Source organism: Symphodus melops (assembly GCF_947650265.1).
Source record: "Symphodus melops genome assembly, chromosome: 11".
Classification (NCBI taxonomy): Eukaryota; Metazoa; Chordata; class Actinopteri; order Labriformes; family Labridae; genus Symphodus; species Symphodus melops.
This window is the reverse complement of record NC_136701.1, coordinates 3,408,977-3,428,762: the sequence shown is the minus strand read 5'-3', so window position 1 is coordinate 3,428,762 and position 19,786 is coordinate 3,408,977. Positions and strand designations below refer to the sequence as shown.

Here is a 19,786-nt window from a genome sequence, read left to right as displayed (position 1 = left end):
GAAGTGGTTGTCAGGTGGGATGAAAGCTGGTGCGGTTCTTTGCAGGACTTGAAGCTGCTTTTGTGCACCGGAGAGACGTCGGTCTGTGAGCTGTGATTGCAGTCGGAGAGAGAACGTCTGCCGCTAACTGACAGCCATCACTTTGTACCAGGAAGCTGATCGCTCGGCTCCTCAGAGGGCTCCGTCAATTAAAGGGAAAGAGTAGAAGCAGTGCAGGCAGGTGGAAAAGAGGACATCCCATTTCTGTGCGGCAGCAGTCTGCAGATTGGCTTCAGATTGCTGCAGGCGCTGACTCTATTCAGCAGAGTCTCTCTTTGACCAACTCAATCACCCGTACACAGCAGGCAGGTGGATGAGAGGGATTTCATCCGTATCAATACCAGCACTTCAAAGTGTACAGTGTTGAACCATGATAAAATAGGTGGAGCACTGCACTGTGGGCTATTGTAAGAATATTTCCCTGCAGTTAAATCTAACTTTGATTATGTATGTTAATGTTTCCTGACCTTTAATTGTACGAGCTCACATCTTCACCCAGAATTCTCCTCGGTGAACCTCTGAGCAGAAACCTCGAGCACTTTGAAGCTGCCGCTGTACCTACAGTGCTGCGCTTGCGTTGACTTTTTAAATTAGATTTTTTTTTTTTTTCTTTGAAGCTGCAAGTGATGTTCGAAGTCAGACATTCTCGAGCATGCTTGCTTTATTTTTTTTAAACAGGCCTCGTTTTCATCTTTCCAGTTCACTCCAAGTGGCAGCGTCAGGCGGTGAAAAAGAAGTCGATGCACACATGCAAGCAGAGAAGAAAACAAAGCATTAGAAAGTAACAGACATGAAGAACAACAATCAAAATGAAAGAGTAAGTAACAATTAAGACCAGTGTAACTCAAGACAAACAGAGCTGTGGATGTTGTGCTTGACAGGTTATTGAAGATTGAAGGAAACTGAACAGAAATGTGTTTTGAGGCGTGTTTTAAAAACACCTGTCGTGGGTGATTGGAGGTTAAGAGACCACCGTTTTGGTCCTGCAATGGAAAAAGCACGATCCTCATTGCACCTTGTCCCTGGTCTGGGAATTGAAAGAAGGTTTTGTTCAGATGACCTCAGCTCTCTTAGCGGATGATATGAGGAAAGGAGTTCTGAGAGGTAAGCGGGGGCCAAGTCCATTTAACACCTGAAACAACAGTATTTTAAAATCAATCCTCAGCTTGTCTGGTAGTCGGTGTAATGAGGCAGGAACTGGAGAGATGTGATCTCTTCTTTCTTTACCGTGTTAGGACTCTGACTGAGTCATACCAAAATAAAGTCAATTACAGTAATCAGTGTGAGTGGATATAAATGCGTGTGTAATTCTCTCCATCAGGTCACAATAACAAAAGATTGGACTTCATTTGGATACAAATATGAATGCAAATAGAATGCAAACAAACTGCAGTCCCTTGAGTGTCCACTTGAGGCAGCCTCTGTCGTTACATCTACTATGGCTAAGAATGGTTTAGTATCTCGAGTATTTTCATTCCACCGAAGCACTCTGAATGACTTAAATTAAACTTTATACCTTCGTGGTGAAGTGACGTGCAGTCAATCTGCGCAGGAACATTTAAGGTTTATTTTTGGGATTTGTTTGTAGAGCTGGGACAGCAGACAGAGTTAGAAATTAGGGAGAGTCGGCAATTCCATGTGGGGAAAAAAGCCACAGGCTGGACTTGAACCGTGGAGGACTTTTCCTCATCACACAGGGCGCCCTCACAAGATGATAGGCTATTAGCGCCCCCTTCAGGCAACAGTTTAACATTCACAGTAAGGTAGAGAGGGCACAGGTAAGGAAACTCCTATCTCTTCTCTTAAATGAAATTATACTTTCCTTTTTATAAATTTATTTCCAGTACCTGCTGCAGTGTGTGTGTGTGTGTGTGTGTGTGTGTGTGTGTGTGTGTGTGTGTGTGTACGATGAGTCACACAGAGAAGATTTCAGTTTTGGAAACATCATTTTATGCTCCAGAGATTAACTTTGGAAAGAAAAGTAATTTATTGCCTCAAAACGCAATAAGACACCGTGCAGTGTTTTGTTACAGCGAGATTCTCACTTTGCTCTCAGAGGCACACGGTGGCTCTATCAAAAAAAAAAAAAATTGCTTTGTCGGCTAAAACAACACCGAGGCTTAAAGCAGTGGAACGAGGGTCAGAGCTGTTGATGAAAACCTGAACCGCAACTTTAGATGTAGCTGCTGAGTAAGCAAGGAGGCAGAATAGAGGCGGAATCCATTAAGACACTCGGCCTAAAATGGAATTGTATCTTAGAAAAACACATGAGCTTTTTGTTTTTCAACTTATTAAAGTTAGGTCTTCAGTCCATGTCGCCACTTTTAATGAGATCTGTGCAGTTTAATTTCAGCCCATTCTGCAGAGACAGACACTTCCCACTCTGGGAGCGTTCACACCAGTTAAACGAACTGGACTCGATGGCACGGTACGGATCGTGACTTGTGATACATTCACCAGTGTTTGCTCAGAGGAGGGCGAGCTGTGATGCGTAGCGGGACGACAGTCAGGGGGGGACTCAGGCTGGCAGACCTGAGCCTGTCTCTCCGCCTGCCTTTGACCTCAGTAATCACATCAGGAGCGGCCCTATGCTAATCATTGCTCCCCTGTGACTGTGCACACAGAAAGACGGCAGAGTTTATGAGTTTGAGCAGAGCGAAGGCAGCCAGCTGGAGCAGATATAAACCTGCAGAAGAGTCGAGGAGAGATTAAAAAAAAGAAAAACATTGTTGGATCCCAGAGGAGCAGAGCAGGGCAAAAGGTTCAAACTCCGTTATGAGGTCGGCTTGTATTCCTCCAGATTGCCAACCTCCAGCTGAACTTTGTGCCAGGAGGAGCCCAGATGTCGCCTTACAGACAGCAGCGTCTCTGTCTCCCTTTGAGGTGACTCATAATATTCTCTCTTCCTGTTCAAAATGGGGCACGGCAGATTTATTTCAGTCATGCTCTTCCTGCGAGGTTTCCACGGATGTTTCTTCACCCAAGGTCGACATCTTTTAGCCACATTCACTTCTCTCCTCTCATTGGCTGAAAGCATGTTAGCATCCCCCTGTTGGTGTTTTCATCTTAGCTCCAAACGATGCATTGAAGGGGCTCCTGCGCGTAGCTCTGCACGTGAAAGTGTTGTGTGTTGCTGTATCAAACGAGGTGTGTGCTGTTCTTCAACAAGGCTCCGGCTGCTGTTTCAGCCCTCTCTTTTCAACCTGACTGAGTCGAAAAAATCTCTCTCAACCACATTCCAAGCGGCACTCGTATTTCTCTCTGTGCAGCAGCTCCCAAAGCACCAACAAAAAATGTAAGTGAGGCACTTTAAAGCAACTACTCACACTCCGTCTCACCCCATGTCTCTTTAACAAAGTCGGCTGAATGGTGGACTGTGCATGGGCACAGATTTACCAAATCAGAGCAGCTGCTGTGTGAAAATGTGCCAATGTGCGTCTCCTCTGCTCGCTCCCTTTTGTTAAGTATGGTTTCACAGCAACGTGTTAAATTGCTGGATCACACGCTAAATCTTTGGCAGAGAAGTAAATTACGTGTCAGAATTTCCCTCCTCTGTACTTACAAGGCAACCATCTTTCTGCTTTGTCTTTTATTCCTCTGCATTCGTCAGCGTTGAGGGAGGCACTGAAGTATTTTGCATGAACCAATAGAGCTCATCAGTGACCTGACCTCCCACTTTTTTGTTCACTCTCGTTCCTAAAGTCAATTTGAATCATTTAAATCCTTCATTGCCATTTAATAAAAAAGTTTCATGCTGGGATTCAGCAAGCTACACAAATAAGTGTGACTATAATAAGTTTGATTCAGAAGAAAAAAACACGATTTGGAAAACAGGAAACATGTCAAAGGTATAAGACTGTGTACTTGTTTTTTCTCTGTGAGTGCAGGTGCTGCAGATGAAACAACCCTTTCCAGTTCAAAGTGACCCAACAAACAATAGTTCAGACTCCACATGTTGTTGTCTCCTCGCAACATGTTTCATCTGTATCTCTCGAGTGCTCTCCATTAGACACAAATAAGAAAGACGTATCGAGCAAATCTTCAGCGTTCTGAAACTTTGTTTATCGATTTATCTGTTTATGGTTCTTACGACTATCCTGACTGCAAAAATAAAAGTACGCTCTGTATCACTCGCTCTCCTCGTCAGGCCGTTCATTATCGATAGAAACCTTATCACGTCCATGCAGAGGTTTAATGAAGAATTTACTACTTCAGCTGCTCATACGCTTACATGCCAGAAAGATAAGGAATCAGGAGACGTCAGCATTCATGGGATGTTGGATAATGAGCTTTACACGGCGGCCCCGTCAAGCTGAAAGATGAACAACAAGCCTCATACTTACTTACCATGTGAAGAGACCTGAAGTCACATCAGGCAGAAACACAGCTGACCAAACAACTGTTGTTAAGAACTGTTTGTGTTGCATATCAATATTATGGTTTTAGGCCGCAACTATTGATTTCTGAAAATGATGTTGAATTATATATATATATATATAGATTTTTTTTTTTTTTGAGGTTTTATTTCTTCTGTCCGCGTTGTTCCCACATTGACACTTCAAGCTCCTGAGTAAATCAAAGCTAGAGGGACATCTCCCCATCTAAAGGAAGAGCCGAACGCAGCGGATTGTCATTCCTCTCTGCTGCTCACTCTGTATGCGCCTTCCATCCGGCTACGATTAAAAAATAAACAAAACAGAGACAACGAGAAAAAGTTTCTTGTTTCCTGGCACCCAGCAGCGATCCAACGTGCCTGGAATAAAGGCAGCTGACCTTGGAAGAGCCAAGAACATCCCCCGGGTGCCAAAGTGCAAAAAACAAAAGCACACACATGCAGCTACAGGGCGGATTATTCTGGAGGAGAGGTGTGATGGGGGGGGGGGGGGGGGGGGGGGTGAACGCTGTTGGCTGCTGAGAGCAGAAACAGTCAGCTCTTACTCAAAATATTCCTCTGTGAACCGAGGGGGTATGTGAAGACAGCGGGGAGTGACAGATAACCACCCCGGATGTTTTTCCAGCTTCTCTCTGCCACTCTCAGTCAAGGTCGGGCCCCCCTGTTAGAGCCACCCTGCAATCACTGCCGGGGAGCAGCCGATCCAATCTTTGCAGCGTTTGTGCACAACACAGAGAGAGCGTCGGCTCTCAGAGAGTCCCACCTCTCCGTCTCTTTCAAACTGAATCCACGTAAACAAGGACATGTTCTTAGAGCACAAAAATAGGAACATGCTGTTTTAACATCAAACTCAGATCTATTTACCCATCACAGATTTTAAATGAGGTCGTGCAGACAAATGGTCAGTGTCTTATAACCATGTGCAGAGTGTCATCCACCACTCTCCCACTGCAGAGACTCAGCCAGAGGAAACATGCAGAAACAGAATGTGCTGACTCTTCTGTGTCTGCAGATACATGCAGGACTGTCTCTGCAGTATTTACATGGACAGGCTCAAAATCAGCCATATGTTGATTTGATCAGACTCACATCAAGGACAAGCAGAGATATGAGGTAATCAATCCTCTTTATTGATAATATTACTAAGATTGTAAATATATTTATAAGTTCTGATGCTTTCATCTGGTAACTTCTTTATGATGTTTGATTTCAGGTTTTTTTTTACTTTGTTTGTCCACTGGAACAGATTCAGTCTCATGTCCTGTACTCACTTTAAGGGGAGTTCAGTAAACATATTCTCTTCCTCAGGTCGGTTTTGCCAGGTAGAGATATTTTAGTTTGGGTTAAAGTGGCGGATCATCTGTATCACAATTTGTTGTTTAACATGTGATTCAAAGTAAAGATTTAGAATAGACAAATCTTGTTTCTGAACGGAAGCTTATCTCGTAATAAATAATCTGCTTTTATTTCTCCGAATTTGGGGTCTCCTCGGTGCACGTCCTGTTCTAATTTTGCTTCACATGATGCAACGAGTCAACTTGAGAACTCTTCCTTCAAAGAGCTTCAATAAGTGATGGACTACAGAATACATCATGAAAGTTGTCATTTTTATTTTCCCTTTATAATAGATTCAGATAAAATACCCCCATGAAAGGATGCATTAAAGATCAGTATGCTCAGCCTAATGCAACGTTAGGTTACTAATGAGACCAATCGTTCTTCAACATCAGACCACGAGCGTCGAGAGTCGTCCTGGCTGATTGAGCTTTAAGAGCCTGATCCATGTACTGTATACTTCAGATGAGTCAGCCCTAACGACTGCCTCACTTAGAGATCTTATGACTTGTTTTCTGGACGCATGTGGTTTGATCTCAGCTCATAACGGGCTGTAGTGTCGACACAGCAGAGGCAGCCCGAGCAGCAGCCTTCAAAGAAAACCTCAGGCAAAGGTCAAAAACAGACGGGAAACATCGCCCTTCTCTGGACGGGAAACGAGACGAGAGCTAATGACTGCAGCAGCAACTTCACTTAGCATAATGACTAATTACATGCAGTGTTTGTGGGGATGTGACAGTCTCTCACGCCCTCGCAATAACAGCAGAATAGCTTGGTGACACCATTAATACAGTCGCTCCAGATAACCTTCAGTCCCTGCAGAGGACTTGATTAACTGTGTGCTCGGCTGCCTTATCAGCTCCATGACAAGCTGGCATTTTGTTTATTTAATTAAATGTTAAATTAAATGATTTAGTTGTCTTAACTTGAAAGAGAACATCCCCTCCCCTCTCTCTTGGGAATGACTGTGGTATGATGCATTAGTATAATGAGATGTCTGGATATTTCCAGCATGGTTTCACTCAGATTGGGTTTGTTTGGCCTGCAGTGTTTGACTCCCACATCTGGCAGTGTGAAGTCTTTCTATTATTTGGATTTTTGAGGCTCCTTGTTCTGCAGATTTTCAGATCTGATCTTCATTTGATTGTGCCTCTGTGCAGGAGGAAGGTTTGAAGTTTGAAGACAGTGGAAGGCAGAAAGCGTGTTGCCTGTAAGGTACGAGGAGCAAAGTGATATGAGGCATGTCCGCCTTCGATTTTAGTCTCTTTTCTGAAATAGACCAAACTTTGGCCGGTGCCTTCAATGTCTCTCTCCTCATCGCCGCCCTGGAAACATGTTTTTAGTTATTGTCACAGATCATATCGAAGGCTGTATTCCTGAATGTGTGCATAATGGACACAGTATTATGACCTGTGTGCCCTACTGTTGGTGGCACCCATAGTTCTGTATAAGAACAACTTTAAACCCAACTCTGTGTTAGGAGCATGTGAGTGTGTGTGTGTGTGTGTGTGTGTGTGTCTGTGTGTTTCTCTGTGCGAGTGGGCATTATGGAGGCTAGATTGTAAGTTTAATCAGAAAATGCAAAAAAAATCATTTTAATCGAGCAGTGCGAGCGCTGCTGTGTGTCAGATGAATCTCCTGTTCCCCCTCACACATCGCTGTGCTGCAGCGTGATTGGTCGGAGGAGGCATACAGCTCCATAGCTTGAGTTTCATAAATTAAATTTGAAAGAGAAATGTTGTGTGGACTACGTTTGTCTTCTTAATGGACTGCATAAAAGGATAAAGTATTTTGAGCTCTCCCTGCTGCTTGGCGGAAGGATGGCTCATAAGCTCCTCCCCCTCCATAACAGAAGAGACACGGGCCAAACTAGAAAATAAAAACACCAGAGCGGTCAAGCTATTAACTTCTTTAAACAGCGACTAATCGCTGAATTTCAATTACGGGGAGACGCTGTGGAGGCTTATCTACGGTGCTCCTAAAGGGACAAATTAGGATGCTGGGTTTTTTTTTTTTTCACTAATGCATTAATTTCCAACATTAATTGCATCACAATTAACACATTCACACTAACGGCCCAAAAAAAATATACGTCAAACGCATGTTCACAAACATGGTTTCTGTCACTATAGCTCTTTCTTCTCACGCTGATTCATGTCAGTGTTCAATGTTCTGAGAAGTCGAGTTTTAATTAGTTATTAAATGCTAATGGACTGCAAATGCAAATTAGCAAACTGCTGTAATCTGGTACGAAGCATCTTTCCTCTGTGAGATTGATGTTATTTTTGTGCATGGTCCCTGGAAACTAAATTAATAAACTAAACTAATTAGAAGGATGTTATGCCGTGACTGACAGCTCTGTGGACGCAGTCGGCTCAGCGGGGCTGCGTGCGTTTTGTTCACCTGGACCGGAGGTGGTTTGTCCTTCTTTATGGTCCGCTGCATGTGCTCAGAATGACGACCGTAGGTTTGATATCTGAACTGATCCAGCAGGCATGGCATGATGTCATGCATGAAAGGGATTAGCATTGGTGCTCCACTCTGCTTGAGAGATCCAGACCTGAGCAATGGATCTCAAGCATTAGTAGCCTTTGACCAGCCCGGTCTGAGTAAAACAAACGGACGCACCGGAAGCAGGAAGAGCAGCGCTTTGTTTCAGCTCTGACATTTCTGCTCAATTAGCGGTCTTCTTCCAGCCTCACTGAGCTGCTTTGTGCTGCTGCTCTCCGCCTGAATATGAAGTGAAGAAAAAAAAGAAGAGCTTTGCCCCCCTGAATTTTTCTCAGAGTAGTTTTTGTGACGAGCGTGTGCCGGTGAGGGGCTGCTGTCATGGAATATCAAGAGATGATTTACTGTATAATAGATTCAGCGATGATGCCTCCTGCTGTCCTGCCACCTGTTCTGTCAGCCCAGAGCCGTGTCGCTCCGCACACATCCACGGCTCGTTTACCAGCTCGCAGCACTTCAGAAACAAGCACATCACTATTAAGCAGTCAAAGACTCTCCTGTAGAGAGAGAGAGAGAGAGCAGCCTGTGTGCATGGCTCACACTGCTCAGAAACACAACATCAGAAGATAAATAGACAGCAGAGGTTTGTCCGTCCAGCCTCTGTGTCCTCCTGTCTCCCCTCCTCCATGTGTGACAGTGATGAAGTGCCTCAGCTGGAGCATTTTTAGGCTCCTCCGTGAAAAATGAAGCTATTAGTTTTAGAGGGAGTGGACGGGCAGTGGGCAGCCGAGGCTTTTAGGGCACATGAAGGCCTTCCTCTCCTCTCTGGGTGCTCTACAGCAGCCCTAACAGAACCATCCATCTTAATCAGAGCCCACTCCATGCTGCACTTGTAGCAGATGACTTTTTATTCGCCAAAATGACAACCTCATCAATTCATGAGCAAACGAGCCAGAAACAGAAAAGGTGGAGGGAGTCCGAAAAGAAAAGAAGGCATTCAGGAATGATGCAATAACATTTAGTTAAATTAGGGAAGAATTTTCTTCCCTGCCTCTTTTCTGTTTTGTTTGTGCAGACTTCTTCCTGTCCCTGCGTCCTTAAGCTGCTTACAGCCTTCCACTTTCTGCTCTGGTCTCTCTCATGCTGCATGTGTGGTTTATAATCTCTGTTTGTGGCTTCATTTTGGCGCAGGAGATGGGATCACTTTAACCGTTAGAGTTCTACAGTAGAATTCATGTTGTTGCGATGTCATTTCTTGTCGTGTTATCTAACATTTTGTCACTGGAGATCAATTGTGGTTGATAGCTTAGAAATTGTGTACAAATTTGGACATGCAAGTTTTTTCCAAAAACACAAATCTGAATGTTGGAATACAGACAAAATCCTTCTAAAATGTTTTGAAATGTGTCACTCTCTTTTAGAAAACTCAATGGTGGACACTGAAGCTTCAGTGTTTAGCCAGCTCTGCATCGGTCTGTAAACCTTTCTGCCTTCTAACCTCTCTCCATGTTTCAAAAGCATCTCCAGTATTGATCCTAGTTTGAGCAGCTTTCTGCTGCTGGAGCTTATTAGAAACATGCAGAGGCTTTTTAGCTCGGGTACAATCACTTCTATCTGAAGCAGTTCCACTGCCCGCTTCCATCACTGCAACACCTGTTGACCTGATAACTGCTCTCATATCTGACAAACCCAGGGGCGTCCAAAACGGCTGTGTGGGGGGGCCTTCAAACCGCCTACCTTCTCTGGTGCAAACAAATCCAGAACATTCAGGAGCAGACATGCATGTTTCCATAATGTCTGAAAATAAAGCACCGTCAGGTCACTTTAGGATTTCATTTCGTAGGTATCTTACAGTTTGGACCTTTAAAGAGGAAAATGCATAAAACCCTCCTGTTTTATACCATAAATAATGAAATGTGATGGGATTAAGATTTGACTGCTGTAGAACAGTAAAGATACATAAGACTTCCTGCTCATGAGCTTTATGAGTTTACCTCTCAGTCTCTCCCCTCCAACCTGCGTCTCTGCACTTCCACACTGTTGACTCATGATGAAACAGACTTTGCTGCCAGCGCTGTCGACTGCAATGCTCGTCTACATGTCTACATGTACTCAAAGCTCTGTGCGTGTGTGCAATTGTACAGTACGTTGATGTTTGTGAATGTTTGCTCAGTTCAGGCAGAAACGCTGCAGCATGTCCAGAGATGTTAACATCACAGCCTCGTCTCTCCGTGCGTATTGCAAGTCTCTGAATGTTTGTAGCTTCCTGTCGCTTCAAATATGTTGTTATGCAGTCAGCATTTGGTCGTCTTTCGGCTGGCAGCTTTGTGGTTGTCAAACAAGGGATCTTCAAGAGGCTCTAAACAGAGTAAAAAAGCTCCTTTTTTTTAACTATTTAACTAAACGCTTACTATGTGTGTTAGACTTGTTTTCTTCCGCCAACACCGCAGAGTTTGATGATAAACTACGTTCACTGGAAATCGTCCAGAAAGGCTTTCATGGAGAGGCTTAATGTTAAAATACACACCTGAAATAAAGCTTCTTCATTTGACTACATCGTGTTTGGCTGACAGTTTCCCTTCATCTTTTATGTTTTCACAGACTTCCCTAACCATGTATGATGCGGCAAGGGTGCCATCTCCTAAAGATGGTGCAAACGGGGTGGCCCAACCTGTGGTCCCCGGAGCAGGAGCAGGACCAGCAGCAGGATCAGGAGGGTTGATGCCGACTGCAGCCCTCCAAGCCAAGACCGAGGACGGACAGCCAGGTGCAGAGGAGGAGGAGGGAGATGAGGAAGAGGAGGAGGAGAAGCCCAAATCAGAGATGCTCCTGATAAAGAAGCCTCACAGAGAGATCCTGGACCACGAGAGGAAGAGGAGGGTGGAGCTGAAATGTATGGAGCTGCAGGAGATGATGGAGGAGCAAGGGTGAGTAGAACCACTGGTCATCAAATGACATCTTAATTTGACTTTTAAACAAAATTTGAACACCCCACGTGCCAACTTCCTTCTGATTGGCCAACTCTACAGAAGCCTTCCGGGGGAGCAGAACGCTGCAGGGCTGCCAGGGGAGGGGTCCTCTCCAGTGCTGGGAGAAGTCTGTGTTCGAGGTTTCATCGGTTTAAGTAAAGGCTTGATGCCGTCTTGGGAAATTCTGAGGGAATTATCTTTGATTTGCAGAACAAGCTGTGTAGCACCCTCTGTAGTCTCATCCTTACGCCAACATACACTTACCTCATGATCTGAATCTTTTAGTTTAGTTTGAACATTCATTCATCATTGTAAAGCTATATGAGCGTTTTTAAATTGGATGTGGATAAAAATTCAACTTTAGGAAAAGTTTAAGAGAGTACATTTGTTTGTACTCTCTCTCTGTACCAGCGACCAGCGTTTATAGTTCTAAATGTTTTCACATCAAGTTCAAAAGAAGAAGAAAAGTGTCTGCAGTGAAATTAATAGATTTTATTTTAAACCATGATGTACCATCACATGGTGTTTAATGTTCTCATGTCCATCCCTGTGACTCTCACTCCTCCTCCACGCTGATTTCTGCACTGACCTATTTCAAGTCTTTTTACGGTCACAGAATTTCTCCACTATATTTCTGTCACAGTGTGACGCTCTACACACAGCTCTGACATTAATGAATAGTGTCTTCATATTTCAAACCCTGCATGCGACTGTTGACGTCAGCTAAGTTTCCCTCTGCTGGTGTTTGGCAGCAGGACTTGAAGCACACAAGCTAAATGTGTTCTTTTTTTAATTTGTGGTCATTTTTGTTAATTACCTTTAGCGCAAATTGAGCAGCCGTGTTTCACCATGTGGGGCCATCGATTACGCTAATCATCACATCTAACAAACAGAGCTGCAACTACTCATGCAAAGTCAGCTATCAAGTGAGAACAAATTCTGTTTGACACATTTATGTGTGTGACATTTTAATGGAATGGGACATTTGCATTTGAAGCCTCGGGAAAAGGATGCAGGATAAAAATACAGCTGTTTTCTTGCATGACTCTTGAGATGTTTCGTAAGCACAAATCAAAGCAGTCGAGAAGAGCATGGAGTATTACATTGTGCATCGTTTCTGCACAATTCAGTTATTTGTGAGCTGTCTGCAGTGCGAGCCATGAAAGCCTTCTCTGTGTAGTAGAGGACTTGACTTTGACAGGGAGAGTAAACCTGTGTGCAGGGTGAGCTCACAAGCTGCAGCCTGACATTACACTCAAAATCTGTTTGCTGCCAAAAGTCATTGTGGTTTCGATATCGGAAATAACAACAGCAGGCCACTACAGAGGAGTGTAGAAAACATGAAGTGTTGCACGGCAGCTGTGCTTTGTCGATCTCTCCACTCTTCTTCTTCTCTGCTCCTTAGTTTCAAAATCTGACAAACTAGGTGAATAGAGCTCTACGATTAAATCAGCTTAAATAAAAATATGCGCATGAAGTTAGCAATTATCAACAAGTAATACATAGATTAGACTGATGTTGCAAAAGTGGTTGCAGTTTGGTGATGTATCTGTTTGTGTTTAAATCATAGACTGTAAATAAACTGACTGAGTGATGCCACACATTGGATATTCATGGACGCTGCATGATTGGAATTGCAGATTCTATGAAACTTTTGGTCAACATTACTACAGGAAACTAGCTGGAGCCTTAAGTCTCCGAAAACACTGCTGCAACGTTGGCATAAGATCGGTCACACCCCTAAGTCATGTATAAGTTTGGACCTTTATTAAATCATACAGTGTGTCCATAAAGACTTAACTGAAGTGAACTTTTCCAGTTTGAGACACTGCTCAGCGTCACATGAAGGACTCTACAGGGACAACTTGGCACAAGACTCAATGCTTCCTGCTTGGCCAGCTGCCTCATTTAACTTAATTGCCAGTGTTCCCAATCACAGTCATCCTCCCCATGAAGGATTGTGTCCTTTTTAAGTTCGAGTGACTCCTGCTCACTGGTTTGTTACCTGTGGAGACACAAGCAGGAGGTGAAGAGCCTGGTTATGTGTTTCCAGTCTGACAAGTTAGTTGTGACAAGAACCAAAGTGGGCCGAAACGTACTTAAAGCTAATTCAGTTAGATACAGTAGATAGATAGATAGATAGATAGATAGATAGATAGATAGATAGATAGATAGATAGATAGATAGATAGATAGATAGATAGATAGATAGATAGATAGATAGATAGATAGATAGATAGATAGATAGATAGATAGATAGATAGATAGATAGATAGATAGATAGATAGATAGATAGATAGATAGATAGATAGATAGATAGATAGATACTTTATTGATCCCGAGGGAAATCAGGAGAGTTACCATTCAGTTAGAGAGACTTAATGTTAATATGGAAAAAAGAGAACCACCCACACACACGCACGCACGCACGCACGCACGCATGCACACACACACACACACACACACACACACACACACACTAAACCGCATTCCCAGGCTTCAAACATGGAGATAAATGCAGATTTATACTTCAGCTCTAGCTATTCTTCACTCCACAATCTTGTGCATGTCACCGTCGCAGCGTTACTCATCCATGATGCATATTTGCAGCCAGCACTTGAACTTTGCTTTAATAGCCATATCCTTAAGTTATGGTTATTACTGTGGTTGCCATGGAGACATTCAGTGAAGAAAATAGGGGCCAACCCAGCGTAGCCTGTTTCATTAGCATGATATGTGTCCTCCAGCAAAAAGTTAGGAGGGGCTCAGAGTGTGCTGATGCTACGGCCATGAAAATGGAACAACTCCTAATCCGCAATCTCAAGGCTTCAGCGGCGCTGATCCACACACGCACACACACCGCTGCTTGATCAACCACCGCTCGCAGGCAGGCTGCAGGCTACCTGAGGCTGTAATTAACGAAGAGTCGGTACACAGAAAATTCACTTTCCAACTGATACCTCGTGACATTGTATCCACATCACATTCATCTTTGATACATAAGTGTAGAAAATATTGAATAAAGGGCAAGCTAATAGTCAAGGTTTGATATAGAGGGGAGGGGGGGAATACTTCCAGTTGCATGTTAAGTAGCAAAATCATGCAAGTTTATCCCCCTCCCACCACCACCCACCATCTCCCCCATATTACAAATCAGACAACAGAACAAAAGATGAACCACTCAATGATATAGACAAACAATGGACAACAGATCAGGATGCAAACTAAAATATCAGCTGATATTGACAAAAAACAAGATAGCAGGTAGTTTAGTGAGAGAAGGAAGGCGGCCCCCACACTGCCCGACCTAAAAAGCCTCTGCATGTTTCTAATAAGCTCCAGCAGCAGAAACCTGCTCAAACTAGAAGAAACCTGATCAATGTTGGAGAGAGGTTAGAACGCAGAAAGGTTTACAGACCGATGCAGAGCTGGCTAAACACTGAAGCTTCAGTGTCCACCACATGGCAACCTGCGTGAGCATCCACTCTAGAGAGGGGGGGGGGCAGCTCACTTCTTATATTTGGACTCCAGTACCCTTTTTAAACACTAGGAGAAAGACTTAAGGCTGATGTTTGTGCCAGATTGCGCAACAGTCTTAGTAAAATCATCAAAATAAGCAGTAAAATCATTGGTCAGGAACAGCAGTCACTCACTAACATCTACAACACCAGAGTCCTGAGCAAAGGCACCCAGATCTCCACTGACCCTTCACACACCCTGCACCCTCATTACACTCTGCTGCCTTCAGGGCGCAGGTACAGGGCGCTCCCACTGAGGACAAAGAGGGCCAGCTCCAGCTTCCTCCCCACCTCCATCCGTCTGTTAAATGGCTGACAGGGACTGTGATCACCTGCTTTTACTTAATTTATTTATCACTTAATTTACCACTGCTTTTAATCTATTGTTGTTTTTAAGCTATTTACTAGGGACTCCATGACCAATCAGAATTTCACATTTTTGTTGTGTGTGTTGTGTTCTGTACTGGCGCTTTCCCTGCAATGAAGTTCCTAACGGATAAATAAAGTTCATTTGATTTTTTGATTTCTGGCTGAAAAGGAACTAATGATACTTAAAAAGGGGGGTGCACTGGGACTCTCTGTGATGAGCTACCTCTCTCCTGGCTCTTGGCAGTATACTCAGTTCCTCCTGATGTAAAAGAGTCATGATGTGTGATTCTGGGACAGTGTGGTGGCAGGCAGCCGCTCGACTAATGATGACACAATCCGAGTAGAGCAGACACCCACCTTGACCTGCTCCGTTGCTCGTCAGCCTGCGCGGGCTCGCTTGGCAGGCAGTCACACAAGAAGGAAGACTTCCACTCAGCTGAGTGTTAAAGCTGTGGACAGACTCGACTCATCCTGTTAAGCCATAATAAAAGGAGATTCTCAATTGCCAGCTCGGCTCAGGACAGCTCCTCTTGCCTCTCCAGTTTCTAATGTTCCTCTCTAAATGAGCGAGCGTGTGCATGTGTGCAGGATTAAGGGATAGAGTGGGGGATAAAACACACGAGCAGAGAGGGGGAGTTACGCCAGGCATTTGATACAATTAAAATTGTTGTTGAATTAAGCCAACAGGCTCAGCCTCTACCTCACCCCCGATCCCCGGCCTGACTCAGGCCTGGGCGAAGGATTAGGCTGGAAGGCAGGTTGGACGTCTGCCTCTTTCTTGAACTCCAACAACATGACAGACTCCCCCCTCCTCTTTTTGAATGCAGCCCCCTCATGCTCTTTCCAGAGTTAGGACGGGATGAATAGTCTGTCAGGAGTGATGGCCTCACTCTGGGAGCCAATTAGACGAGATCGGCAATTAAAGCAGTCTGTGTATTCAGCTGTTTAAGGCCAGCACCCTCCATGCACTGTCGCTCTGCAGGGAGCGTTGGCCTTTAATGTTTGTCTATGTCAGATGTGCTGGAGGTTACGCACACTGGACCTTTGAGGCTTGATATTTATGAGCTGTATGAGGAGATGAACATACAGTAGTCCGTTTTCTTTGCCTCGGACCACACTGCAAAAACTACCTTGATGTTCGCCATTATTAAACACAGATAAACCAAAAAGTTGTGAAAAATTAAGCCTGAGGGTGGACTCTGAGTGAATCCATAGAATCTGTCCATCGCCCTATTCCCCATCGACTCAGGTTGGGGAGGTCAGGGGTTTGATCCCCAGCTTCTGCAGTGTGTCCTTTAGCACGACTGAACCTCCACACTGCGTAAGCCGCGTGTGAATTTGTATAAATGGATGAGTAAATACTGAGTGTGTGAACGGGTTTGAATCGGGACGTGGGGCTTGCAGTGTAAAACGCTATACAAGCTCAAAGTCCATTTATTCGTTACAGATGGAGATCTAGGATCGATAACACCAGTTACTATAAGTGGTGTTCGTTAAAACTCTGATTTAATCATTGAAGGCGAGAAGCTGCTCCAGTCAGTCAGTGCACTCATATTCCTTCTTCCTACAAAGTGAGAGACTTTAATTGGATGAGGGCTTTATAATACAATGGCCACATGCCTATCTGATGAGGTCGTGATGGCATTTATGTAGCGAGACTAACATGTGTTACCCTGTCAGGGTCTATACCTCAGAGCCGAGTTAGGTTCCTTATGATGAGAAAGCTAACCTGTATTTAAGGTGTGCCTGTCTGCATTCAGCTGTCCAGACTCTATTTCAGGAGCTCTAATTGAGGCGTAGAGATTGTCCATGATTTGAACTCCTGTGGTGTCTGAGCCTTTCTTTCCCCCCCCGCTCTCTAATGAGCTCTCTTCACGAGGCCTCCCTCTCTCTAATCTGCAGGCTACGTGCTGCTCCCTGTAAACACATCAAGCCCAGCATCTCTGTGCACACACACACACACACACACACACACACACACACACACATACACACACACACACACACACACACACACACATAATGGTGTTGTCCACCCATAACTAAAGTGAGCATGCAGCCTTACTTATGCATTTGTGACACGCTTTCTTACCACCCACTGCTGACAGCTTTCTCAAATGTTAAAGATTCTTTTTTTTTTTTACTGTGCTAAAATGAGATGTTTTTGTTCCTGTAATGAAAACAGAATATGTTTCAGTTGAGTTCAGACCTTTATTGTCAGTGGAAGGGAAATTTGATTTACAGCAGTGAACACAAAAAAAACACAACAGATAGACAGACTTAGGACAGAAAAACACAACCAAGAAATATAAACAAACATTTAAATTAAAATGTCACTGTGCATTAAAAGAGTCCCACTGATAATAAAGTGCTATGGCTGTGATGCGTTGGTTTTAAAGGAGGCAGAAAATAAACCCTGTGACAGAACAGACAGAGAGCAAGAAGAAGGGACTCGGGAGCTAAATTGCCGCATTTTGCCTCCACTGCTCCTGTCTTCCTTTAATAACATCTGCAGAGATGCCATTTGGGTTGTAAGAGATGTGAGGGGTCTGGATCTTATTAAAAGAGCCTCGAAGGCCAGCGCAAATAACTATCTCTGCTCTGATGGAGGTTTTCCTGCGAGCCAGAGCCTGCGTCATAAGACGATAAGCCCGAGTCCTATAAGGCTGGAAATTGGAGGGGAAGCATCTCGGGGACAATGACCCATTTAATACGTTGTCACTGGAGGGCTCACAAGGCAATATGGTGGGTTCATGGTAGACAAAACAGCTTCAAATGATGTGCTAGAGAGAGGGCGAGCAATCAGACAGAGTGGAGATAGAAGATTCTGCTCCAGCCATTGATCTGCTTACACTGTGTGGGAGGTGAAGAGGTCGGCTTTATAAAGTACAAGAAAGGTGTTCTCTTTCTGTGTGTTCCCTGTTGTACCTGTTATCTAAGCAGAGAATCTATACCTTTAGAAAGCATCCATTGAAAATCCTCCACTCCAGAGTTAAAGTATTTCACTCTGGCACTCGAGGTCGTTCTAATTCTTCACCTGAAATAGAAATGTGGGGGTGTTCTCCCTGTGTTCCCACCGCCGTTCAATCTTACTAACTGCATTGGCATCACTGTGCGTCTGCAGAGAGATTGATTGCTGCAGAGTTTCAGAAGTGTACAGAAGCACCCCGGGACGACTTAGAGGGGTGGGGGGGGGGGGGGGGGGGGGGGCATGTGCACGCCTCAAACATCGGCACGTCCACATCAAATCAATGAGTATCAGTAAAAGCAGGGTCTCTGGGCTCGTGGCGAGTTAACAGGGGGATCTATGGGTGCTCAGACGTTCCTAATTACTCCAATCAGCTTCTTTAACCGTGGTGATTTTTCATGGTTTGTGTGGCGGGGAGTTCCCTCGCTCTGATCAATGTCCCCCGCCTCTCTTTCTCTAAACCAGAATCACATGTGTGGGCAATAGGCCGGGGCTAAATGGCTTTTATTCGAGATACACTGGGCTAGCTCAGTCCCGCCTCACACACGTAGACACACTCGCACAAATGTAAATACACAAGTGTCGCGCTCAGTTTAACTTTCATTACGATTACGATTCGGAGTCGCTCGGAGTGACCGCTGCTCTCCGCCCCTCCTCTGCTCGGTGTCGGGGCAGAGCAGATGTCGTGTTATGCACACAGCAGTTACCTTGACAGCTGCAGGAAGTGCTGATGAAATGTGCAGAGCGGAGGAGTGTTGTTTCAGAGCGCTCGTCTAAAAGGCGTCTGACATTCATCCAATAGGTGTCCCTTCTTGCACACGCAGGTTTTACAAAGCGTCTAACTTCTTTGAAAAAAAAAAGAAGGTCTGAATAGATCTTTAATCTGTGAAGATCACATCAGTTCTCTCAAAGATATTGATTAGGATATTTAGGGGCTTTCAAACATTTAAGCAACGTTTCAATTAAGCGGTTCAGTTCAGCACGGCACGCCTTTATTGGCCTTTATTGGCCTTTATTGGCCTTTATTCTCAATTGTCGAAAGTTGAGAATGGTAACAAAATAATTTCCATTTCCTTTTTCCCAGAACAAACTCCGGCTAATTCTCGGTTTGTTCCTTTAGAGTTGAGAGAGCACTTTTTTATGAGGATGGTCCAATCTACCCATTCTCTTCTTTATTGTGACTGTGATGGTGTTTTGTTTTGAAGTCACATGTCAATATATCTGTCCTTTGCCTTCAAAGACATAGCCAGTGATACACAGCCACACACACACACACACACACACACACACACACAACAGCGAGAGAGATGATAAGGAAGGTTTCTCTAAACTCGACGCAATAGGCAGGGTCGCTTTCATGGCCAATGAAAAACCAGCAGAGCACACGAACATGGACCTTTTCTTTATCTTTTTTTTTTAAACAATATCCAGGCGCTCACTTTAAAGCCGTTCTTTTGTGAATCAAAACTTTACAGTTCCACAGAAATGGAACAAAATTTAAAACAGTTAGGTATATAAATGTATTTAAAAAAGAATTGTAATCACTACTAGAAAGAATAAGGGTGCTCATTACGTCCAAATAAGGAAGTATTTCCTGTCGTGCACTGAAGAGACTTCTGTCACCCTGGGTTTTGTGGCGTCCCCCCCTCAAGTTCAGTGCTGCGTTTTTGTGTAAACATTTGAACAGGATGGGTTAATTACATTGTAAAAGTTTGGTTAGTTTATTTCTCGTCCCGAACTCTGAATCG

General features: G+C 44.2%; 1 protein-coding gene across 3 annotated transcripts in view; it reads left to right on the top strand.

Moving 5' to 3' along the window:
- The window catches only part of srrm3 (serine/arginine repetitive matrix 3), an 82,264-nt gene that overhangs the window by 29,023 nt on the left and 33,455 nt on the right, over positions 1-19,786 (top strand). For all 3 annotated transcript variants that reach the window (XM_079356148.1, XM_079356150.1, XM_079356149.1), the window contains exon 2: positions 10,817-11,142. In XM_079356148.1, the coding sequence (XP_079212274.1) occupies positions 10,829-11,142 (314 nt within the window). In that variant the 5' untranslated portion in view covers positions 10,817-10,828. The remainder of the gene's footprint in view (positions 1-10,816; positions 11,143-19,786) is intronic.